The sequence below is a fragment of the Rhinopithecus bieti genome, unplaced genomic scaffold, assembly GCF_001698545.2.
Source record: "Rhinopithecus bieti isolate Rb0 unplaced genomic scaffold, ASM169854v2 scaffold_39125, whole genome shotgun sequence".
NCBI classification, from domain to species: domain Eukaryota; kingdom Metazoa; phylum Chordata; class Mammalia; order Primates; family Cercopithecidae; genus Rhinopithecus; species Rhinopithecus bieti.
The window spans coordinates 974240-1001334 of NW_016816262.1; the positions used below are offsets into that span (position 1 = coordinate 974240).

At 39.2% G+C, this 27095-nt stretch overlaps 1 protein-coding gene across 7 annotated transcripts in view; it reads right to left on the reverse strand.

The window, feature by feature from the left end:
* NETO1 (neuropilin and tolloid like 1) overlaps positions 1-27095 on the reverse strand; it is a 135837-nt gene that overhangs the window by 106213 nt on the left and 2529 nt on the right. For 3 of the 7 annotated variants that reach the window (XR_001881957.1, XM_017854705.1, XM_017854706.1), the window contains exons 1-4: positions 26320-26513; positions 24245-24298; positions 23861-23998; positions 17899-18147 (exon numbers count right to left, since the gene is read on the reverse strand). Coding sequence is in view for 5 of the 7 variants with exons in the window: in XM_017854705.1 (XP_017710194.1) it covers positions 17899-18147; positions 23861-23998; positions 24245-24298; positions 26320-26347 (469 nt within the window). In the remaining 2 variants the exon portion in view is untranslated. Of the gene's footprint in view, positions 1-17898; positions 18148-23860; positions 23999-24244; positions 24299-24626; positions 24748-26319; positions 26632-27095 lie in introns of those variants that run through there. The other 4 variants (XM_017854703.1, XM_017854704.1, XM_017854707.1 and 1 more) reach the window with 3 other exon arrangements.

Genomic DNA, 27095 nt, shown 5'->3' on the forward strand with positions numbered 1-27095 from the left:
GGCTGAAGTTTAAAGTAAGGTGAAGCAGGGTAAATTCCCTAGTGAGACCAGTCAGTATTTGTTTTAGGGATTCAGGTAGAGTGACTGACATTAGAAATGATCACAGTAGTACAGTAAAGAAAATCTTAGTACACACTAAGCAGAACAGGTGAATGGCAACGATCAAATAGTTAAATGTAAGGCTGTCAACTACCGTTTGCAGAGTGCCACTAACCCATGTAGTCTTGAGCACTCTACTATGTAATTTTCAAAAGAGGGAGTTCTTTCTTTGCCCCTGTTAGCAGTATAAGCCTGAAGAACAACAGGTGTTTATTTAACTGCCAGGTTTCTGTTTTGGTGATAGCTCTTCTTCCAGTTATTGTTTTGGTCTTCAGGCGAATGGAGAGGAGGAAGCTGAAGCCAGGCTGATGGCCAGACTGTGTTTAAAATATATATATAGAAAATGTGTTTTTTGGTATTTGAAGTAATTACCTAACCCAGGTTCTTGAGAAGCTTCAGCAAAATTTGCATTGTGGATCAATGACTTTGCTATTATAGTTGTGTTTTCTGAGATGGCAGGATGAAATGGCTTTTGAGACCAGTCTATCAACAGGTCCACGGTGAGAGAAGAAGCTGCACGGGATCCTTTCGAACAGGTTACACTTACAGGATCTTATTTAATCCTTGAGAAACTGGATCAAGCAGTATAACGAGCAATTGGCAGACGAGAATCAAGCTAAGCAAGGCCATTTTGGCCGGGTGCTGCGGCTCATGTCTGCAACCCCAGCACTGCAACCCCAGCTGAGGCAGGTGGATCACCTGAGGTCAGGAGTTTGAGACCAGCCTGGCCAATATGGTGAAACCCCCATTCTCTACCAAAAATGCAATAATCAGCCGGGCGTGGTGGTGGGCGCCTGTAGTCCCAGCTACTCAGGAGGCTGAGGCAAGAGAATTGCTTGAGCCCTGAAGGCGGAGGTTGCAGTGAGCTGAGATTGTGCCACTGCACTCTAGCCTGGGTGACAGAGTGAGACTCTGTCTCAAAAAAAAAAAAAAAAAAAAAAAAAAAAGTCACTTTATTCTCACTGATGGAGCCTGCCCAAAATGGCCCAATCAGCGGTCCATCTTACTTTCCAAATCTGCTTTCCTTTATCTGCTGTGTTTGTTTTACTGTGTCACATGCTCTGCCACCTGCCAGCAACAACTACACCGAGAGCTTGTGCCATTTCGAAATTCATAGTCAAGGAAATGTGACTAAGAAAAAAGACATTTAGCTCTTTCTGAAATTTAATGAAAAGGTAAAGCTGAATGATGCTATTTTTCCACTTAGTAAAACAAACAAGAAAATGTATACAGAAGTTTCCTGAGAGGGAGGGAAGATATCTGCACTATATTTGCAACTTTTCTGTCAGTTTAATATTATTTCAAAACGAATTGTTTTAAGGTACACAAAAATGCAGAGTAGTGCCTGTGCAGGGAAATGTTCAAAACAAAGAAGGCTGAAGTCATTTATTACCTCAATATTTGAAACTGTTATTCATTTTTTTCCACTAGTTGACAACATATGGATTGAGGGAATTATTTTCCTATCATAAATATTATATATTATATGTATACATATATATGACAACAAAGAGTATTATTGTTACGAGTTGTGAATAAACTCGTGGAATATAATTTATAAGCACTGTTATTGCTAATATTATTATTTTTGATGGCTAATACGGTGATGGTGATGATGATGATAATGATGATGATGCCACCAATGATGAAGTCAATAATAACATAATTAAGGTTTTTTAAATCCAGGGGGAAATTTTGACTTAAATCATGACATAGGGACAATTATTAATGTTGTATCAAAGACGTCAAGAGCATAAAGCAAAGATAAATTTTAGAATCACTGAGAACAACTGAAATCCCCCCCAATAAAATCACAAAGATTGAACAAATTGGTGTCTTTGAGAAGTTAAGCCTGAAGCCAACAGGCATTTACTTGTTGACAATGGGATAGCTCAATGCGTACAAATATGCACTTCTGTGTTCAAATCTCAGCTGTGCTAGAGAGATGAATCTGGGTCCATCATTTAAACATTTTAAGTCTTTTAATCCCAAATAAGGATGGCAGTAATACCTCATAGGTATGCTGTAAAATAAAGCGAAACAATGCATGCCAAGTGCTTTGAACAATACTTGGCATATAATAAGATCTCAATAATTCATTATTTTTATTAAGATGAATTTCTTATAATGGCATTTTTAGAAAGCAGGAATCACTGCCTAATTATACCATTATTTCATTTGAATTAATTTTGAGTGCCTAATTTATCACATATTATTCTGCTGGACAATTTTATGGGGAAATTTGGGAGGGGGTGTTTTCATCTAATAAAGAAAACCAAACATTTTTGATAAGAAAGAAGTTATTTTTGTAAATATGTAGGATATATGTATCCAAAATACTTTCCAAAATATTTTACCCGTTCTTATGCCACTCATTTAAATTGTAGTCAATGGTCATTAATATTGCTAACTTTACAGTGCTATGGCTTGCAACTGCAATTAGTGTAAATCCTAACAGAATCAAAGAACAGATAAAGGAGTAAAGCAAATATTGTCTAAATCACAAGGAAATAATGAATAGAAAAAAAGTGACTCTTTTCTCTACCACCCTCCTTTTTAACACCTGAACCAAATATATTTCCACAAATCTTGCAGAACATCTGAAATCATCCTGATAATACAGATACTATGATATTTTCAAAAGTAGGTAGAAATAAATGAGGCCATTCCTAAAAGGAAGCATGACAAAGTTATAAAGGAAAAAAATGAACTACTAAACCAAATATTACTGTAAGATTTGGTCATTTCAAATGCAGTGTAGCTCATGTGTACCCTTGTGCCTTTCCAACACAGACCAAGAAATCTCCTTTTTTGGTACCCAGCCTCGGGAAAGTAGTTACTGCCATAATTAAAACAAAAAAAAAAAAAAAAAAAAAAAAAAAATCCCTCTGTAGGAGAAGGTTGCAAGCATGGGACAAAAGAAAAACTCTTCCCTTACGTTAAATTATAAACTGTATTTTTAGGGTCAGTCTACCCATTCCCCCAAAAAACCTGATGCCAATTGGTAACTTGCTAAGATTGTTTGTAAGACGCTAGGACTGAATAAAATGTAAAATTCCAAAATACATGACATTGTGTTCTAATTTGCTCAGATAAGAGTATTAGCTTGAACTCATATAATGTTCTATTTTAATATGTGGATATCTTATTAGTTGGAGTTTTGTACTTAGTTCTCCAATAAGCTTCCCTCTCCACCTTCCCTGGCCACTGTTCTCTGTTTCAGTTCTAAATATCTGACATGCTCACAAAGGTATCTCATTGTTCCGTCTCTTGAAACATCTTTAAAAGTGAACAGAACATTTTCTAATTCTTTTATTTTTCCAGCAAAATATATGACATTAACCAATCACCAAATTACTAAGAACAGCAGCCGCAGTCATTTCTACTTCTCTTCCTCAACACACAGACTTAATCTCACTAAATTTTATTGATAGCAAGTTTCTTTTTTCACGACATTGTCACAGACACTACTGTTAACACTACTTCTAGCAATTTCTTACTTGCATCATTTTTAATTGTATTATAATCATCTTATTTTCTCTGTTCCTTTATTCTCTCTCTACTCAATTCAACATCCACATGCTGATAAATCGCACTCTTACAATAGAGGTCTCAAACATCACTATTCAATTTAAAACATTAATATACTTCCCACACTTTCTAAAATTATGTTTGAATCACTGGCATGATTTCCAGAGTGTTCATAATCTGAATCAGACTTCAGTCTTATCTTAACCTCCTCTCTTTTCAAAGTTACACACCTACTTTTCAAATGGTCTTGACTACCAGATATGCATCAACAGATTTTTTCGTATCGGGCGTCTCTCTCATTCTACATGTTTTATTTCATTTTATTCATTTATTCATTCATTGACTCATTTAGGTAGTCATTCAGGTAAATTTCATTAAGCATCAGTTGTGGCTAAACACTGATGAGGCACTGGAAATTTAAAGATGGAAACCGAAGTTGTTGAGTTTTATTTGTTTGTTTTTTGTTTTCAGGAAGCTTGGTGTCCACACAGAGAAAGAATGTTTGGTTGCAGCACATTTCACAAGGGTGTGATGGAGCTGCAGCTACATGAGCACGCCACACACCTCATCCATCCTGAGGACACAGTGTGGGCTCTGTGGGAAGCACCACTGAAGCACAGGTCTTCCGTGACATCCAGTGTTGCCTGCTTCTCCTCCAGGTGCACCCCACATTACGCACATGCCATGGCGCTCACCAAACTGTGTATAAACACACTGTAAACTCAAGAGCAGATGCTGCATCTCAACCATTCTAACATCTCAACATTCCGTGTATGGTAATAATTTAATGACCAATTACGGGTCAACAACTTGTTGTTGAATGAATCTATGAAACAATGAAGCAAGGCTTCAATGTGATCTCATGTGACCACCTGTGAAGTAATATCAGTAGCCTGACTGTATCGTTAGGTAGCAAAATCCATAATGCTCTCTGTCAGGTGTTGATCCCATGAGAAATCTGGAGCTCTGAGAGATTAAGTCAATTGCTGCTTCTCAAAGTCATAGCCAGAAAGTGGCTGAGCCAGAATTCCACCTCAGACAACCTAGCAGTGCAGTCATTGTTTAACTACGTTTCATGAAACTGTTGTATATATAACATATACAATATAGAAAAATAAATGGTATATGATAGTGACATTTAATATTATATGAAACTAAAAATATAAGTTTATACAAATATGAAAAACTGAAGACCTACACAAATAGACCACAACAATGATTTGGCATCTGGCCAATATGTCTCAAAACAACTGAGCACGATGTAACATATTTTAATGGCAAAACTCAAAATAAATTCTTTTTAGTGAAATGTGTGTAGTTAAGTATGGCCCCAAATGATTAGTAATATTTTTCCCTTCTGGGGAAGTATAAGTCACAGTGAAAATAACTTCAAACCATTGAGAAATTGTTCTAGAACATGGTATAAAAGAATATTTCATCCAAACCATACACTAAATGCGGGATACTGCAAATAACAGAGCAAATCACATTTTTATAACCATTTTATCTTAAATTAAGAGTTGGCCCGTATGGCGTATTACTTTGCAGTCTAGAAGAGAATATATACATTGTTGTTAGAATAGAAAGCTATTTCCAATTCTAGCTAGAGACTGAAAAGTCTAGCACAATGAACATGAATGTCAGTGCCAGCATGTTTAACAGGAAACTAAATGCCCTGTCTATTCATATAATCACTACATTGTCCCCTATGCTGAAGGCTCATAAATAGTTCAGATCGAAATTGTATCTGGATTTTTCTCCAGAGAATGTAAGAGCAAACCAAAAATAGAAAGATTGGAGCTGATTGGGTCAAAAGACACAACGTTGATTAAGAGCCAAGAGAAGGAGCAAGCAGGAGACGATAGGACAGCCACAGCCTAGAAGTTGTCAATAAAAGAGATGTGGCTGGGCGCCGTGGCTCACACCTGTAATCCCAGCACTTTGGGAGGCTAAGGTGGGTGGATCACGAGGTCAGGAGTTCAAGACCAGCCTGGCCAATATGGCGAAACCCCATCTCTACTAAAAAAAAAAATACAAAAATTAGCTGGGTGTGGTGGCGTGCTCCGGTAGTCCCAGCTACTGGGGAGCCTGAGGCAGGAGAATCGCTTGAACCAGGGAGGAGGAGGTTGCAGTGAGCCGAGATCACACCACTGCACTCTAGCCTGGGCAACAGAATGAGACTCCATCTCAAGAAAAAAAAAAAAAAAAAAAAATGCATAGCCCCTGCTTACGTAAGTGAAAGAAAGAATAAAATGGACAAAATTGAAATAATGTCAAAGGTAAAACACTTCTAAACAGAAAATAAGCATATTTGTATTATTTTTTAATAATCTTTTTTACTTAAAATTGAGATGCAAATATTACTTGATGATAATTATTAGGAGAAAGTCACGTGCACATGCAAAAAAGCTAGAAATAATTTTTCCACCAGTTAACCTATTATTTACAACAGCAGATCTCTGAAAGGCCAGTTCATTTTATGCCCATGGAAATCCTCTCTGTTTTAGATCTTACTTATCATTGCCGTGGCAACCCTCATCTATGCCTTCCTATTTCATCAGGATAGCCACTGAGCATTCCACAAATTCTACTTTGTTTGCCCGCCAAATCTGCCGAAGGAGTACGCATTCCTTTCAGACTGCATGGGAAAGCAGAACCGAGGTCGGAGAATGTTTTAAGGTAGCACTGATTTTTGTATCACCCCTGTAAAAGTGCATTTCTCTCTGAATTACTTACAGAAAACTCTTGGGGCTTTGAAGTGCAAATTTCTGAAGAAAACTTCCCAGGGAATGGAACGGTCTTCTGATTTTGGGTATGATGAATAGAAAATAGAAGAGAAGTGACATATTTATGACTAACATATCCTCCTGCTTTAAAAAAGTCAACTACAGTTCTTTCGTGGGCATATGCCCTGCTGATTGTGAACAGTCATACTTTATTGTAATCACTCTGTGATTCTTGGGGTAGTAGAGTGGAAGTGAGGTGTCTGAAAGTAGCTGGAAAGGGAAAATGCCATGAAGACACACTGAAGCAGAATTTCCAGCTAGTCAGCAGAGCTGTGGAATGGTGGGACGCTAGCCAGCTGAGCAAGTGAGAACAGACAGCATAGCTCTTTTGAAGCAAAGGCATCAGGCAAATATGCCATGAAGAGGCAGAGCCTTAAAGAGTGCCAGTTTCTACAAATAGCTATTATTGCCACAAACAAAAATGCCACTGTCCCATGCACATCTTTGAGAAGGACTGCAAGTTATTCTGTTGGGGTTTTAGCCATATGTATGCCTAAAAATGGCATTCATATAAAATCAAATGATATAAAAAGATATACACATATAGTTATCTAGATACAGATTTTTAATTTAAGTGTAGGAAAGTCCAGAGGGGAGAACGGTATATCCAGGATTTGGTGTATTTGGAACCAAGGTAATTTCAAAGTTCAGAATGGTAGACCCAAATTATTATGTTCTCCATCCATCCCACCAGTAAAACCTTACGTTGTTTATTTACATTCTACATCACTCCTCAAATTTTACTATATGTTTAAGAATTTTACTTGCATGCTGTAATTATTTTTATTTTGCTTCTGTAATGAACTCCGGAAATGTAGTGGCTTTAAACCATACAAATTTATTATCATATAGTGCTGGAGATAAGAAGGTTGAAATCTATCTCACTGAGGTAAAATTACAGTTTTAGCAGAGCTGTGTTCCCTGTGTTCCTTACTACAGGCCCTAGGGGAGAATGTTTCTATTGCCTTTTTCAGCAGCAAGAGACTTGCCACATTCCATGGCTAATAGGCCCTTCCATATTCAAAACCAACGGAGATCATTTGAGTCTTTCTCACACTCTGTGTTCTGGCACTGACACTTCTGATTCCCTGTTCCACACTGAAGGCTGCCTATATTACACCGCGCCCTCCCAGAAAAGCCAGGATAATGTCCCTATCATCAAGCCAACTTGACGGCAACATTAATTTCCTTTTGCCGTGTAGCATAACATATTCACAGGCTCCAGACTTAAAATACAGACACCATTATGGGCCATTTTTCTTCCTACCAATCCTAAATCTGGCCACCAAGTTTCATATCAACCCCACAGATGAAATAAATTCACCCATGTTGCCCAAAAGTCTCAACAGCATCAACTCAAAGTCCAAATTTCATCAGCTCAAAAGACCCACATCACATCATCTACATCATCAAGATCAGGTATGAGTGAGGCTCTGGGCGTGATCCACTCTGAGACACAATTTCTCTCCATCATTGAACCACAAAATTCAAGAAATATGTTACTTGATCCAAAAACACAATGGTGGGGCAGGCAAACAGTAACATCTACAGACATTCCTGCTCAAAATAAGAAAAAGTAGAAGAATTTAAAAAAGAAAGAAAGAAATTCACCAGTTCCAGGCAGTTTTGAAATACAGTTGCCAAGTTCCAGTTGGATTCAAGGGCTGAGATTGTACTCTGCATTTGAGCTCTACCCTCTGGGCTTAACTCTCCACCTTGTGGACTTGAGGTTCTGCCTTCTGAGTCAACCTACTGACACAGTAGCGCACCTGCAGCTGAGTAGTTACGTCGGCATGTTTCTTGCTTGTAGGCATTTGAAAGTTCTGACATCCTTTTTCCATTTCAATCTTTATCTGTCTCCTTCAGTTCAAGATGGCAACGTTTATGCTGATGTAACATTCTCAAGAACCATGTGTGTCTCCTGTGTATGTCCTCAGATTCACTCCATTAGCCAAAGATTTTCTTCATAGAATTTTTTTTCTAGATAATCTCATCCTATTTTTGGCTTCTGCTGAGATGACTGACTGAAGAGCTTCATGAGTCACACTCCTAATCATTTCAAAAAGCCTTTTGTGAGACTGAATTCTCTGACCTTTTGATCTTTCGAGGGGATCAGCAAAAAGTTGTCCAGCTCAGTTTTTTCTCTAGGGCATGCTTTTCCAATCTCATTCAAGGAGGGCTTAAATTTTAATTGACAATAAATTCCTTAAAGTTAAATATCCAAGTTAATTGCATAAATGTTCTGCTTCTTTAGTTATCCATATAACTCGAGGATATAATTCTACTAAGCTTTCTGATTCATCATAACAGATATACCCTTTCCATCGGTTTCCAAACACGTATCTCATTTTCTGTTGAGCTATCGTCATCAGCACCTATAAACTTCATACTTCCACAAATAGTCTGTTTATGAAGATTTAGGTATTCTTTAAGACATGCATGTTTTCTCTACCATGCTTCTCACTTCCTTCTGTGTCCTTGTGCCAGTCAGTAACATTCATATTTCTACTAACAGTAACTTTAAGGCAATATAGACGTTTTTCTAACATGCTTCTCAAAATTCTTCCAGCTTTTGTCAACTGCCCAATTCCAAAACTATTTCCAAATTGTAAGGTTTTTATTTATTTATTTTACAGCAGCACTTCACTTTTAGGAAATAAAATCAGTATTTGTTTCTTATTTGTTGCTTTAACAATTACCACAACTTAGAACCTTAATAAACAACAGGAATTTATCTCAGGTTCTGATGTCAGACATCTGAATGGGTCTCACTGGCCTAAACATCAAGGCGTTTGCAGGGTTGTGTTCCTTTTCATGGGGGCTCTAGGGGAAAAGTCATGCCTAACCTTTTCCGTTCTAGAAGCTGTTGACATTCTTTGGCTTGCTGCCACTTTATCCATCTTGAAAGCCCACAGTAGCAGCTGGGGTCTTTCTTATAGCACATCACCGGATCCTGACCCTACGGCCTCCTCGTTCCACATTGAGAAAGCCTTGTCTCTTTCTCAGTGTGGAACCCAGTGACCTGGGTCCTCCCAGATAATCCAAGATAATCTCCCTCTATTAAAGTCACCTTATTAGCATTATTAATACAATTTTCCACCTTCACATCTCTTTGCCATAGAACTTGACGTATTCAAAGATTCCAGAAATCAGAACATAGACATCTTGGGGGGAGGGTACATTATCTGTCTCCTGTATATAACTTCTAGTTTTTAACAGACTATGAACTCGTTGTATGAAAGCTAGGGTCTTGTAGATACTATATTTCTACAGTGTTAGCACAGTGGATCAGCAAACAGTTGTTAAGTAAGTGTAAGTGGCTAATATCACCTAGTAGAAATCAAGGTCTTCTGTGCATTCACATTAAGAATGTTAACATGAGTTATACTTAAGTAGTTGTAATGGCATACAAACTATAAAGTATAATAGGAAAAATATTTTGGTCAACAAAAGAACACTATGGGTTGTTTTTAATTCCTTGGTTTAGTTTTCAAATAATTAAATAAATACATGCCTCAAATTGTCTGCAAAATGTTATGAAAGTGTTAAGGAGAATAGACTTCTCAATGTTTTCTTAGGAAAAACATACAGGGCATTAATAATTTGAAAAGCATGTTTCTTGAATACATAATAATGAAAAGCATGTTTCTTGAATACATAATAATGAGTTAAACGTTAGAGATTTCAGAAGATTTTACCAAGAAGCCCAGTAACTAAAGACATTGAGTCGCGTGAGAGTTCAAACTGGAGACTGAGTACGTGAATTATTTCTTTGTTTTGTTTTTGTCAGGTTTCTTGAGTTTTTCTCTTGTCAAATGATACGATTTATCTTTAGGGAAATTTAGTGAAGGGTGTAGGTGCTGGTCATTTGATGATGGGATTCGACATAGAGGTAATCTTACCACTGACCCAGGCAAGGCCTCTACCAGTGCATAAAACAACTTTCTGTAGATTGGTCAACAGTCCCACTTCTGGATGGAGCCCTGCTCTGGGGAATTTGAATGTTCATGGGACGAGCTCATTTCTCTGCCTCAACTAAGTGTCTTTCCTGTGTACTGCTGGGATCAGCAGCCCTGAACAGAGGGATGGGATGGGAGGTGAGTGAAAGGAACTGGCATCAAGGGAAAAAGCCAAAGAGACCTGGGTGTTAGGGAGCAGGAAAATTCATGGGGGAAGATCTAGGAGAAATAAACTACAGTTTTCCCCTTAAGTATTTAACATGTGAGCCACAAGTTTCAACTAATGAGAGCATGGTACACACAGAAGACTATGTCAGTAATAATCGGTATTTGAGAAGAAAAGGAAATGAATCACTCACTTCAGGCTCAGATGGGTTGAGAAGGCAGAATTTTGCAATAGAGGTAGAAGGAGAGATGAAAAACCACTGTTTCTTTGGACATTGCGAGCGGAAAAACATTTCAAACAACATGGAAAAGGTGAATTTTAAATCCGTACACGAATGAATGGTGAAACGCGGGTGATGTAGTATTATCCCTTAATTAAATTTCTTGATATAACTGTACTAAAATTACTTGCAATATGTGATTTAATTAATAATCTCAACACTTTGTAGAAGGTGTATCAGCACCATGCTTATATAACTGATACACAAGCAGTAAGTTAATATTTACAGAGTACATGAATCCAGGCTACACATTTTCTCTAGCCCTCTGGTTTCTTGATTTCTAAGTAGAAAGGTTGAAGGAAATAAACTACAAGGTCTTTTTTAATCTAAGGAAAACATGTATCAATAATGGAAATCTATCAGGGACCCCATGTGTTCCAATCTCAGATGTACCCTATTTAAAACATAGTCCCATGATTAGCCAACAAACAAATGTAAACACACCTATGTACTCTTCTCCACCTCTCCGGGAAACAAGATGAGGAAGACACTTTGTTTGTTTCTCTTTGAGATGGAGTCTCGCTCTGTTGCCCAGGCTGGAGTGCAGTGGCGCGATCTTGGCTCACTGCAACATCCACCTCCCGGGTTCAAGCGATTCTCCTGCCTCAGCCTCCTGAGTAGTTGGGCCTACAGGCACATGCCACCATGACCGCCTAATTTTTTGTTTGGTAGAGACAGGGTTTTACTGTGTTAGCCAGGATGGTCTCCATCTCCTGACCTAATGATCTGCCCGCTTCAACCTCCCAAAGTGCCGGGATTACAGGTGTGAGCCACTGCGCAGGCCGGAAGACACTCTTTCTCTATGGGAAACTTCTTAAAAATCTTCCTTTTCCTTTGCCACTGCTTTCAATATTCTCTGCACAGATGGGAGCTAATCCTGGAAATTTTCTCTCCCACTCTCAGCTTTTCTCCTGAACACCCACCTAGACCAAACAAGATTTCTGTCTCTCTCTTCATTCCTCATCCGTCCTCCTGAGCCCACTATTATACAGATAAGATCAGCCAAGTCATGGGCTGTCTGGATAAGTGAGAGATGGAGGAAATCACCTTCGCATGAATATCTTGATTATTCAAAAATATCAATCCACTGATAATTTTCTTTTTCTTTTCTTTTTTTTTCCTTTTTTGTTTTTGAGACAGGGTCTTGCTCTATTGCCCAGACTGGAGTGCAGTGGCATGATCTCAGCTCACTGCAACCTCTACCTCCCGGATACAAGGGATTCTCCCGCCTCAGTCTCCAGAGTAGCTGGGATTACAGGCGCCTGCCACCACACCCAGCTAATTTTTTTGTATTTTTAGTAGAGACGAGGTTTCACCATGTTGGTCAGGTTGGTCTCGAACTCCTGACCTAAGGTGATCCACAGGCCTCAGCCTCCCAAAGTGCTTGGATTACAAGCATCAGCCACTGTACCTTGCCACATATTGGTAATTTTCTCAGTGCTGTGATTCTCAACTTTTTAAATTCATTTCTTGAAAAATATGCCTCAAGAATAAATGTGATTGTGCTCCTTACCTTTTCCATTTAAAGGCCTCTGCTAGGGCAGAAATGAGAATATTTTGGGTCAGCAGTGTAAATATAACATTTAGGTTGGTGCAAAAGTAACTGCAGTTTTGCCATTAAAGGTAAAGGTAATGGCAAATCCACAAGTACTTTTGCCCCAAGTCATAGTTAAAAAGACAACACATACTGATCTAAATGTTTTCAATCTTTTATTTTATGTGGAAAAAAAAAAAGTCAAAGTCCTTCTTTTAGCCGGGTTTGGTGGCTCATGCCTGTAATCCTAGCATTTGGGAGGCTGAGGTGGGCGGATCACTTGAGGTCAGGAGTTCAAGACTAGTCTGGCCAACATGGTGAAATCCCATCTCCACCAAAAATACAAAAATCAGCCAGATGTGGAGGCGCATGCCTGGAATCCCAGCTACTCGGGAGACTGAGGCACAAGAATCACTTAAACCTGGAGGCAGAGGTTGCAGTGAGCCAAGATCACACCACTGCACGCTAGCCTGAGCAACAGAGCGAGATGTCTCAAAAAAAACAGGCCTTCTTTTAATCTTAGCCTCTAAAACTTTCTATTTTTTTGTATTTTTGTGCAAAATTCAAATGAAATTTTAGTTGTTGAATAAATAATACACAGATTTTTTTTCTTTGTTACCAGAGCACTTATCAGAACTCTGATTATCTAGCTAAGAAAATGTAGAAACTTTCCAAATGGTTAACACACATATATTCACATTTCTGATGCAAAGAGAAAAAACAATGCACCGAATATTTCAAATAACATTAAATCCACGACAATATTTTAATAATATATTTCATTTAATATGCATAGAAATCCTTTTAAAACACTACTGCAGTGCAGTGTATTTCTCCCTTTGCCTTTGAAGTCCATCAAGCATGCAGTTTGACAGGTGGCTAGGAGTTGCACAGAAAGTCCCTAGAACACTTTGAGCTCCCCAGATGAAAGGTGCTACTTAAGTACAAAGTATCGTAATAATTTCAATATATTTAATACCTACACTCACTTCAATGTCAATGCCCAACTCAGCCCTCATCTATTTGGTACTGTGAGGTCTATTCCTTAATTTCAGTTTCTCCAGTGGGATGTGTGTAACTCTGTTCCTTAAAGCTAGTACAGGAAAACTATCATGGAAAAAAGAAAAGTCCATAAGCATCTCATTCTATGTCTATAAAGGACAGAAAATCTCCCCACTAGGAAGTAAACTATAAGACCAACAAAAGATACCTGTCATTAAAGAGACTGGAAGGGCTACCTTCTCCAGGAGCAGGGCATCTGAATGGCAGTGCCTGGGTCATGCCAGTGGAAGGAGGAGTGCAGTAGATACGGTTACATTTTCTTCCTTATATTTTCAAGTGCAAAGAAAATTTAGGCAAGAAGGCAGTTGGCTCCAGGGACGTGTTATATTCTGCTCAAAAGGCATTCTTAGTTTGAGTGAAAAAGTATATGAAATATGGAAAATGGTATTCCCTCTTCTAAAATTCATTAAAATTACCAAGTCTTTTCTATTTTTTTCTTTTCTGATGTTAAATAATTTATTTATACAGGTAATACCAAAATACCTTATTCTTTTAAAAATGAAAGCATTATCAATAACGTTGAGTCAATTTTTACTCCATCTTGGCCCCTAAAATCCTCCTCATTCCCCTCTTCCTGCTAATCCTTATCTGAGGTAACTGTTACTGTTTCAAATTGCTTGTAACACAGCATATTTTCTAGTCATTTGATTTTATATACCAAACTTGATTTAAAACTTGTTTAAAGACTTTTTAAGTGAGACAACAATATAATTCTATTACAATAAACACTTTTGATATGTCTTCTATTTTTTATTAAATTGTTTGAGTTATCAAATATTCCGTGGTGTAACTTTTAACATTCTGGGTGATTCTGCACTTACTTCTCTTTCTGAACTGGGATAGCATACTGCAGAGGAGAGGCTCAGTACACAAAAAGAAGAGCTCTTCAGGGCATCGTCCACCAGGTGCTCGCAAGGCTCTGTGCCCCCGGCCTTTCTACAAGCCTCACTCTCGTCCTTTGCAGACCCCAGGATTTGACCAGCTGATTTCTCCTTGACTATTGCTCAATCTCACAATCCTTCTTATGCATGATAGACTAGAATCCTAGGTGATTCATCGCTGCACTGTGGACCTGGGTAATGACACAGTCTCTAAAAATAACAGTCAGCAAACCAAAAAGTGAGGATTCATCAAAATGTGCCAGGAGAAAGAGAAGGGCCTCCTTGAAGCCCATTTCTATGGTATTCTCTCTTGCTCTGCCTCCCTATCCTCCACATCCATACAGGACCTCCAGTTGGGCTGTTCCCATGTACAAATGGGAATTCAAAAGCACAGCTACTATGAACAGCAAGAGCTTCGGACTGAAAGGCTATTATTTTAAGTTCAGTAGAAAAGAAAGTCATAGACTCAGATAAAAGGAAATGGAAAAAAATATTGGAGATAAAAGCCTACACAAATTAGTTTGCCAGTCAGGCAAGATGGAACCAGGAGACTGGACACTGGAACCCATGCCAATGTGGAGGCTAAACTACCACTGGAAGAAACAACCTGTGTTAGGAAGATGAATTATCAAACATTTGGTTCAATATTTATTAAATATGCGCTATACATCTACACTTCAACATCTGGATTCCATACTACTCTGCAAAGTTTTGATTATAACCTGCCCACCCAGGTGTGTTTGCTTGCAGGAAGAAGTGGGTTGTGTAATTCTCAGAATTCTTAATGAATTGTATATGTGTATTTAGTATGTATAAGTATGTATAAATATTATGTATATATGTATATTCATTCCTGTTAGCTTGGCAAACGTCATTCATTTCTAAGAGATGGGTACACTCTCAATGTGTTTATATAAAGTTTCTGAGACTGTGAGATTATATCTAGATTCCAGGTTGTGATAAACTCACTGCAATAATAGAGACCAGCAGGACTTTCTGCTGCTATTACTGCCTTGACATTTTCTATGACTGACATTAGAAATAACTACAACCCCCACCTGGAAGTCTGGGCTCATCTAAAGTCACTAAATTGCATCAACTAAAAGAAGTGACATAGTATAGGTAGGAATTTTGTGCACCCACCTAAAAACTTCAGGGAATTGTTTTTAAGTCTGAGACACCTGTTTTCCCAATAACCTATACCAAGCGTGCTTTGTTTTTAAAGAGCACATGATCAAACTAATAAAAACAACAGCTTTCAACAGTTGAGATCTTATAGGCACTCAAAAAATTCACAAATATGCATTTGGTAATTGTCTTTCAAACAATTCTATGAGTTGCTTGGTATTATTTTATTTTATAATTAAAATATTGAGAGCGAGAATATAAAGGACTATGTTCAAAGCTGATATGATGTAAAGAAAAGAAAAGCCAGAACTGGAAGTCAGATCTGGTTTCAAAGTCAGTGCTCCTTACAGCTGTCCTGGAGACCATCATCTCTCTATCTAAGATGACTTGGTAGGCGGAATTTCATCTCCAATGTGAGTCCACTGCGGAGCCCTGGCAATTCTCGCAATGCTTTATAACATAAATCATTAAGCCGACTTAAGAAATTCTTCCGCCTTCAATTTCCCCAGGTCACCGGTTGAATGACACCACTAAATAAAAATTCAGCCAAATTGACAACTACAGCCTGCCTGGCTTCAGGTTCGCTAAATGCTATCTAAATTATTACTAATCCCTTCCCACTTCCTATTTCAATAAGTAATTGGCTTCCTTAATACTGCCTCTTTCTAGAAGAGGGTTAGTTACGTCACTCAGGCAATGGCCTTGGGTCACACAATGTCAATTTTTGCTGTCATGTAAGCTTTCCAAGTCTCCTTTTTATGGTCCCAGCTTTCCTTCATATTCCAAACGTAGGTTTCCCCAGAAGTTTTGCTCTAGTTGATGTGAGTAAAAACAGAAGCCTCAGCCCATCCTTAAACCTGTCCTACTTCATGGAAAAATCTCCAAGAGTCCCATTCTGATTCAGTTGTTCAGAGCAATGAAATCTCATTCTATAAATGCAGTATGGTGGCTCTAAAGAAACAAAAAGCAAAGAACAAAACACAGGGAACAAAAAGGCTTTAAAATCTAGAAGAATAGATTGAGTGCCACCATTTATGTCATCTCAAATAGAGCCAGAAACATGGATAACATTGCTTATGTTGATAAAGCATGACAGTTGACACAACATTCTTCGTGAAACCACAATTTTAAATCCAAGACATTATTTTCATGATCACCAAATCCAAAATGAAAATACAACTTATGAAACCTATACCATGCCATATGTCACTGTCTCTAGGTACAGGTTGTATTCAAAATTATCAGTTAAGAAAAAAATACCTACCTTTCCATTTACAACTCTAGCACTAATAATCTGACAAACAAATTAAGCTAACATTTGTACCTTTTGGGAATACTTCAGATTAGTTCGATTTTACACATGAAATACCCATGATTTCTGTGAATAATCCATTATCAGCAAAGCATAATTAAAACCACAATCCTTTAGTGATACTATTAAAAACATTCCTAATGCTTAAAGCTGATATATACGCCACAGTTAATACTTGATTTAACATACACCACAATGTCATAATGAAAGTCATCATTAAACTTATATTAATAATTTTAAAATTTTAGTTTTAACTGATTATCAAAGCCCTATTTAGATGTTACTTCTTTACCATGGAATGCAAACTTCAACAAACTTTACATATATTTCAAATTATCCTATTGCCTAACTTAAATAAAACAACACATACAAAATGAAAAAACACTAAATAAAAAATGGGCTTTATGTAGTTTGAATCATTTTCCATTTAAATTAATGCATGTAGTGCTCTTGCAGTGAAAAAACGTGATAACCAATTTTTATTGTAATGAATGATAACTCTTAAGTGAGCCGTCAACATCACAGCCCCTTTCTAATTCCAGCAAGTTAAAAAGAAAACTGAGGTAGATTGCATAATTTGATAATTGCACACAATTTCTGCAAGACCTTGTAAATGAGTATTTGGCTGCTACAGGTCTCAGTTTTCCTTTCATCAAAACTCTTAAGAATTTGCTTTTCTGAAAAGAGAGTAGACTACTTGGTAAAGTATGATCGACTTGATTGAAACATGGTAATTTTCAGAACAAATGAACTTCTGATTCAGGTTCCCCAAAGATCATTTTGGTGGCTATATTTTCTGATACCACAATTGCCTTTTCAAGCTTATTGAGCTCCTATGTATAATGAGTTTTCTTATCACAGACTGTCTCTCCAATTACACATTTCATCATAACAAAGCCCATCCATTTGCTGGGGTTGCTGATGCCCATTTAGAGCCTTGAGTCACTACTCTTTACCTCTAGTCTAGGCTGTTTTAAGGAAAACATCTTTTCCTTTCAGAATTTATGTAGTGAAAAGAAAAAGCACTGTAGGTTTGGTTTTAAATAGAACTGGAACATTCTCTGAGAAAGTATAATGTTGTCTTACAAAAGCTTTTGTACTATGAAGACAGAAAGATGAGGAAGAAAAGAAACAGTTTTTTTTTTAAAGTACTTACTTACCAGGTGTGAAATTGTATCGAGCTGAAAATCCCATAGATTCCAGCTCTCCATCAGCAAAAAATTTAATCCATAGAAATCTTCCACTGGATTTTATTACAGGTGGATTTTGTTGTCCACAGAAACGTCCAATTATTGGAGAAAAGCCAAAAGGTCCATCACGAACTTCAATATGGTCAAATTTGCACTCCCAAGATGGCTCAATAGAGTACTTTTCATCAAAGTAAAGTTCGATGCACTGTCTTGGAGCAGCTGTAAAGAAGAAAGATTGTGTCTGGGAGGCCATTTCTTACATCCTCAGGTTGCTATTTTCTGATTCTATTTCAGATGTTATCTATACATCCTCTCTCAAACCTTACGGATGATATGCATGGAAATATAAAGAAAGCATAGGATACTATCCTACGGGATACAATTTTCAAAAAATTGTCTAAGGAGTGAACCTTAAAACCGACGATGTTGCATAAAATATTCCGATACAAGATGACCATTTTGCTGTTTTGTACAGGACTAACAAAGCACACTATTTTTATGAAAGGCTGTTAACTTGGAGTTAGAAGGTCAAGGGACACTTTTCTGTCTCTTTTCTCATATTTCTGGGAATACTCAGGTTTAAGGTCACAAATCACTTGAGAAATTGTTTGGCATAGAGTTATATTAAAGATAATCATTCAAATAATCCCAGTCATGTGTCCAGATCAGATCCAAGTGCATGTACAAAGACATTAAGAGTGATTTTTCTACAACACAAACCTGATCACATCCCTCAACCTCAGCAGCTGGACCATGATCAATGCATTCGACACGCATAATCTGTTAAGAATATCCTGCTTCCAGGACCCTATCCCCTCACAGAGAGCCTGAGCTCAGACCACTTCAAACATGTCTTGTCTTCCAAGAAAGTATGCTCCTTCACACTTTCATGGATTTTCTTTCATTCTTGAATATCTACATACCCACCATTATCTTCTCTTTACACAGGAAAGACTTACTTTAAAGAAGCCTCCTCTCTAAATCTGATCTTGAAAGACAAGAACCATATCTCACTCACCTTCTTCTCAGCGCTTAGCATAGTACTTGTCATCAAAAATTTCCCAAAAAAAGCATCTTTGAGTGAATTATAAATAAGCGTAGATTCATAAATGTTTTCACAGCTCTCTAAAGAGTCAGGGAAAGCTTCATAGGGTTGGCAACTCTACACAGCACCACATGAATGTTTTTGCTAATGTTCTTTCATTCTTCCCCTGATACGTCCAAAACAGTCCAAAATTCTGGCATCTCAGACTTACATTCAGCCAGGATACTCCAGAATGGCCATAAAGTTTGCTGAAATATCAGCATATATGTATCCTGGTTAGTAAACAGCTGTTGCCTGAAGCCTTCTGAGTGGTTCCCTGCTGCTTGGCCCTTTTCAGGCACTAAGCCCTTCTAGATACTTGAAAGTTAAGACTTAGCACAGCAGGGCCTGCTCCCTCTACGGTCAGCAACCATGCCAAATGGTGGCTGTCCACACCCCACTGCTTCTTAAATATACACTGAACATCATCCACGATGACCTAAAAAGTAAACTCTGGTATGTACGGTTTTCAAAAATTTATCTAACATTGAGACACATGATAGAACTTGGAAATTGCAGAGCTACAGAATAAAATGTAACTCTGATGCTCCCCAGGTATAAAATGAAAGATCAACAATTTAAGGACAATTCACTTTTAAAATGAATTATTTTATGAATAATCTTTAATTTCTAAAAAAGTTTCAGACTCCCACATTGAAAAGAGACACGTATAACTCATGCAAGAAAAATATTTTATCCATCACTAAAATGTATCAAAAAGGTCCACAAATGAGTAACCACGATAATGACAGATTTGAGGGAGTTTCATTGACGTGGTTTTTTTTGAAATTTCAAAGTACCCAAAGAAATGACTAACCGTGTTTTATGCTTCAAGTGTTAGCCTTAAAACAAAAAGGCAAATACTGAAAGAGTTAGACCCATCTACGTATCAGTACTAAGTATAGCACTTGCATCCATTATCGTCCTATAGTATGTATCTACCAGTTTATTTCACAAGAAATCAGTATAACAAGTTTTATGATGAAACAAACTACTGCAGATTGTAGGTTAATTTAAATAATGTATGGCTAGGGAAAGATAGAGCAATGAAGACAGTCCTTAGCTAATTTACTTAGAACTCTATCTGTCATCTGTCAACACGCGCTCACCAATTTCCCCTACTAAGAAATAATGGCCATCTAACATGAATTCACTTATCCATACCTTCATTCTTGTTATTTCATAAGTTCTGTGGCTGAGTCAACTTCTCAATGTTACTCAGGAAACATTCTGCCATTATGGCTTTTGGTAGGCAGCATTATATGTGGACAATTTATTTTCTTTTGGTCCAGAATGTTGAAGTTAATGACACACACCCAGAAATGAAACCTACATAGCTGAATTTTAGAAGGCAGTGAAGTAACTTTTTAAAACTAAGTTTGCTACGTACTTATTGTGGTAGATTTAAAAATGAGTTGATTATGGCACGCAAAAACGATCTGAAGCTATCTAAGTCTAACTCTCTCAACTTCTATTTGCTTCACCTTCAAGAATTTTTTTCACAGCTGCCTTTCCTTTTAACATTTCTGTAAGTTATATTTGATCTAACACTGAGGTTAGTTCATGAGAGGTCTCAACCACTTTGAGAATCTTCAGACGCACTGAGAACTATGAGTACTTTCACCTGGATAGTGCACATGTCTACAGAATATTTCCTCCATTTTGAGGGAATTTTTGGCCACCTGACATTCATAAAGGGATCCTCTCGTTCGTGACTGAGACCTCACCTGTATTCATCACCACAATCGGTCATACCTCTAGAAATCTGACTAATTATGTATCCCTCTTTCTCTTCTATTTTAAGTTTACCTTTCTCTACAGGATATTCATTTTAGAATTAAATATGTGCAATTGGCCCCTTTAAAAGAGAAAAAAACACCCGTCTCCACTATGCCAATGGGAGTGCCCATCGCTGTTACTAACAAACTCTTAACTGCTTCATGTAGCACATGCATTTCTGTTTTTCACCTATGTTTCTTTGCAGTGACAACTGGCACTTTGGCTACTCCCTGCTTCTCAAGACCCTGTCTGCTCTGGCTGCTGTGGCATTGGGCACCTGATTCTCCTGCCTAACTCTCTGGCTTCTACTCATTCCATTACTTTTTTCCCATACTCTGTCCATCTCTTACATGGTATTTTCCGGAAAATTTATTCTACATCTTCTTTTCTCTCATTTTAGATGAAGACACCAGGTTGCCACGGGCATTCCAATGGAATGTTACTAAAATATAATGATGCCTGGGGCTCTATCTAAGGTCAATTAAATCAGAATTCCTAGGGAAAGGCCCAGGAAGCTGCATTTTTAAAAGCAGTTGAAAAATAGTGCTCCAAATACTCTCTTGGATAATTTTATTCATATTAACAACCTCAACAACAATATCTATATTTCTGACATATACAAATACATTTTCAGCACACATCTATCTCTCCACCGAGCTAGAGCTACATGTACCCAATCTGCTTGTGGAACATCTCCATAAGCACAAACTAAACATACTATTTTTCCTTTAAATCAATTTTTTCCGTCTACATTTCTTTTCTGGGATGGCAATTCCGTCTATCTAACAAGTCATCGAGCAACAAACATTAAACAGTCCCAGGATACTGTATTCTGTAATCCCTTGATCCAGCCACTCACGATCCAGTTTTTTTTTCCTTTTTTTTTTTTTTTTTTTGAGATGGAGTCTCCCTCTGTCGCCCAGGCTGGAGTGCAGTGGCATGATCTCAGCTCACTGCAAGCTCTGCCTCCCAGGTTCACGCCATTCTCCTGACTCAGCCTCCCGAGTAGCTGGGACTACAGGCGCCGCCACCTCGCCCAGCTCATTTTTTGTATTTTTAGTAGAGACGGGGTTTCACCGTGTTAGCCAGGATGGCCTCAATCTCCTGACCTTGTGATCCGCCCGCCTCGGCCTCCCAAAGTGCTGGGATTACAGGCGTGAGCCACCGCATCTGGCTGATCCAGTTTCTTAAATACCTCTCAGTTCTTTCATGTACTCCATCACTGATGCCACTTCTTTAGTATAAGTATTTACTATGATTTACTTGGACTTTCCAATTGTTTCTTAGTTTATGTTCTTTTCCTTCAGTTACTTCATTAAAATCTCACGTTATTCCTCAACTTAAATTACTTCAATGGCACCTCACTGTCTCCAACACAATGTCCAAGATTTTATCCAGCGGGTACAGAAGGAATACCAGGTACCCCTTTGTCTAAGACTGTCTCCCTCTTCAGCCTCCCGCTGTATTTTCCTCAGATTCTGCAGAAGCCCTAGGATACACCAGGCAGGTCCCCAACCATATCATAGCTCTGAATTTCCGCACACGCTACTCTATGTAGAGAATGATGCCTTCCCTGGACGTTCTTCAGAAACGAAGGTAAGCATCTCTTCTTCCCCGTATTCTTCTCTTTGGCTTCCCCGTTGCAACTACTTTATGCTAATCCTGGGGCCCCTACAGATTGTTTACAGAAAGGGACATAGTCCCCAGAGAATATTGTTAAGTCCTACAGACAAGTAGCAAGTACCTTTTCTATCAGTCGTAAAAGGAATTTGCATCGCCAGACCTTAGGTTTTCAGTGTTATCCTTTTAATAGCATAGCTTATTGTTTTACCTTCTTACAGTGTGGTTTCTATTTCCTGAAAGTTCAACTTCAAGTACTAAGGGTGGGGGAAGGTCTTTGGCCCAATAATTACCAACAAAAATAATCATTTCTAAATAGAGATTCTTAAAATTAGGTAAACAGAAAGTCTGCTTCTTTGAAAACTCTATCAAATAAATGTGCCCCCATTTAAAAGTAATAGAAAGAGCATATATCTTTACATTAAGACAGTTTTCCCTGTGTGTGTGTGTGTGTGGAGGGGGGGTGCTCCCAAGTTTTAGGCTATTAGGTACTAACAGTTATAATACTAAAAACTTCCATCACCAGATGAAATGCTTCTACATTTTAAAAGTTGTACTTAAGAGAGAGGTGTTGGCAGGGAGCCATAGTTCATGCCTGTAATCCCAGCACTTCGGGAGGCCAAGGTGGGTAGGTCACTTGAGGTCAAGAGTTCGAGATCAGCCTGTCCAACATGGTAAAACACCGTTTCTACCAAAAATACGAAAATTAGCCAGGCATGGTGGTGTATGCCTGTAATCCCAGCTACTCAGGAGGCTGAGGCAGGAGAATCGCTGGAAATCAGGAGACTCTCGCTCAGTCTCAAAAAAAAAAAAGGTGTTTACAAGGTTAGTGTAAATGGGAAATGTTCAAAGAGAAGTCTCTTTCCAACACCATTTATCTTTCATGTTGGAAAAAAGTCATGAAAGGAAGTGTCGTAATTTACAATCCTGACCTTGACTTTAAAATGAGATGTCACTTGTCAACATAAATAAGGTAACTATCTTTCAGATTGGTGTTTAGAAAATGTAATTATAGATTGATCTTTGACATTAATATGATTTTTGTACTTTATAATATTAAAGAAAATGTAACATGCAGGTTATTCTACTAATTGCTGAGCTAAAAAAAATACTAGTTTCTCAGACTTACACATTAGTTAATATTGTGCCAACTATGCATCTATTCTATTGCATTAGAACTCTAAATCAATTAAGCCAACTGCAAAACAAACTCTTAAGTTGTTCATTTGTTTTTATTGCACCGAATTTGCTTGTTCATAACCCATTACTAAGAATTTCAATAATTAGCCTGATTCCAGATTTTACAGTTATTTGATTCACTCAGAGATATTTTTGTGCATGATCTCCAAATCAATTTTGTAATGCCTATACGCATTTCTTCATCCAAAGCACAGAGATGGCCAGGTTTTGGCTTAGTGCTCTCTTAACTCTGGCACTGTCTCCCCTTACCTTCTATGATGTAGATGCATTCCCGGTCAGGGGGATACTTGCTGGGATAGTTGGGAGAGGTAAAGATACCTCCCTCTGCATGTTTTGTCCAAGTTCCACACTGCACTGACTTCTGTGTTTCTGAGGTGGTTTGCTTTTCTGTTTTTTTAAAAAAAAAAAAGTGTTTTAAAAGAGCCATCATCCAATTTTCTATTACACTAAAATAGAGAGGACATTCTTATAATATCCATTAGTAAATTAATTTTTACATGTTGTCTTAGCCAAACCAATCAATTATACACATTATAACAGGTTCAGATATTCTGGAATATTAAGAGTAGAAGGAAAATAAGAAAATACAAAATAATTTGAGGTCTTCCACTAGATTTTTCTAAGTAAACACACCTGTTCCTTTCTTGGTTGCCCCAGACAAATGGAGGATGATTAAACTTGCTACAACTGAAACAGAAAAGAAAAATTAGAGTTAAAATACACTGAAATGATCAAATCCCATAAAAACATAACATAATTTCAAGATAAAATATCAAAGCTGATGAACTGTATCATTGTTAACTGTTAGAAGTTGATTCAGAACTTACAAAAACCAATTTGAAATGTACAAATCAGGAAACCTTGGGACTCCCTTAAGGAAGTAATGCAAGTTAAGAATGGATGAGACCCAAACTCCTAAGGCAAATACATCGTTCACTCTAAAGGCAACATGACAATTTATTCATGTCACACACAGTACAGTGGGACTTCAGGAGTCACACTGTATCTGAACTGCCCTTAGGGAATGGCTCTGCTAGCATCTCTGAATGAAGAGAGGGGCCAGAAGGTAAAAAGGAGGAAAAGGAGAGGCAAACGATGAGAACAGCTCCATGACTGTTCCTGACACACTGCAGTGTGGCTGTATTTTAGAAAATAAATACTTAGACAAATCCTACAGGCTGTGGGGGAGGGGAACAAGCAAGAAACAGATTAATGTGGATTGTGGGCATTAAGCAGCATTACTAGAATGTTGCCCTACAAAAATGTTCTGAACCTCCAAGTAACCCCATCCCTCAGCACTTTCTAAGCTGTGAAATTAATCTCTTCTAACTTTAACTTGATTTAATACCAAATCAATCTATAGAAATTGATTATTAATTTGAGAAAGGTGATTTCCAAAAGCATTATATTGAGTCAGGTTTCCAGTGTCAAAGAGACTCTGATCTGTAACTTAACAGTAAATCTGCAATGCCATTATAATCTAAATTTGTTTTACTTCCATATTCTTGATCTAATCAACATTTTTACAAGATGAAACACTAGCAAAATAGTAAGTAAGCTAGTCTTCATAATTTGATTTTTCTATTTTATTTTTCTTATTCATTTTGTTGTCCGATGACATAAAAGGTACATGTTTTCATATTTTCACTTAAAATGAATTGGGGGGAGAGCACAATTCACAAATATTTCCTGAATTAAAGTTCCTCACAGGCTTATACATTTATACTTACACATTATTATAAGAAAGGTATCAACGTCTTGATATTAATATTTAAAATATTATAAACTGTGTTACTTTATGCTCTAGTCAGTTCATTTGCATTTTAAATTAAGGCACTGGCTGCTATTGTTACTGTGTGTTTCCACAGGGGAAAAAAAAAAAAATTTAATTTCTCGTGCGTCTGCTCACACCCAGAACACACAGGTAAACATCCTTCGGCATCAGGATGTGTATTTGTTTACTCCGCTCTTCCTGTTTCGGTGAAATCACATTATAGACCATGTACTGTGTTTAACTCATCAGCAAAACCCTCTCTTAACTGCGTGGCTCGCGACCAACACTCTCATCTTTGCTTAGTAATGATAAATTTCCACCACACATTTTCTTTTACTGCCTTTTACTCGATGACTCGTGATACTATTTTCCTCTCATTCCTTCCCACCTCTACACTGCCCGCGTTACCACACACCCATAAAGCGACAACAGCGGTCTCCGGGCGGAAAGGGGTGGAGGCTGACCCTCGCCCTTCCCTCCAGCGCCGGCTTCAGGTGTGCCTTCTGCTACCTCCTGGACTGCGAACAGGGAGCCTCCGAGCTCCGAGAGCCCCTGGAAGAGGAAGACTCCTCTCACCCCACTAGGTATCATCTGCTCTCTCCCGCTTTCCACCTGCGCCCTCGCTGGGGCCAATCTCTGCCGCACGTGTGCATCCCTGAACTGTACGCTATTCTCCACCCCCGGGGGATTCCTGCGCACGGAAAGCCAGTTCTCCCCGGCAGGTTGTGGGATCGGGCGACGGCTGACCGCGCGCCGCCCCCACGCCCGGTTCCACGATGCTGCAATACAGAAAGTTTACGTCGGCCCCAACCCGCGCGGGACTGCAGGGTCCGCCGGAGCGCGGCGCAGAGGCTTTTCCTGCGCGTTCGGCCGCTGGCAAGGGGCGGGAGGGCTGGCTCCGGGAGCGCACGGGCGCGGCGGGCAGGGTACTCACTGTGAAGCACGCTGCGCCCATGGATCATGTCTGTGCGTTACACCAGAGGCTCCGGGCTCCACTAATTCCATTTAGAGACGGGAAGACTTCCAGTGGCGGGGGGAGGACAGGGTCGAGAGGTGTTAAAGACGCAAAGCAAGAACGAAATAAAGGGGGGCCGAGAGGGAGACCAAAAGGAAGGGGGAGCTCCGAGCCCACGCTGCAGCCAGATCCGGATGAGTCCGTCCTCCGCCCCGGGCGGGCTCTCGCTCTCGCTGGCCCTCAGCGCCGCGCAGCCAGCAGCATCCCCACCGTGACGCTCGCATCACACCCGGGCGCCGGCCGCCACCATCCGCGCCGCCGCCGTCAGGACCCTCCTCCCGGGCATCGTCGCCGCCGCAGGGTCGGGAGGACACGGCGCGAGGCAGGCGGCGAGCGCGGGGCGAGCCCCGGGACGCCCCCGAGCCGGGGCCGGGGAGCGGGCGCAGCGAGGTGGGGGCCAGTCCAGACCGACGGCAGCGACGGAGCGGGCTGCGGCGGCGGCAGGGATGGCTCAGTCCCCAGTCTCAGACGCGCCGCGCAGCAGGTCGGAGCAGCCTCCCCGGGAGGATGTCCAGCGGCAGCGCTCCTCGCTCCAGCCCTTGGGGATCTTCCGCTGAGGCATTGAAGGCAGGAGGAAGGGGTCCGTCATCGGCTCGCCGGGCTGCGCGCCACCTCTGCGATCTTGCGGAAAGAGGAGCAGGCGGGTGGGCGTCTGGGAGGCGGGCTGGAGGGCGGTGCAGGGGAGCGGGGTTAGT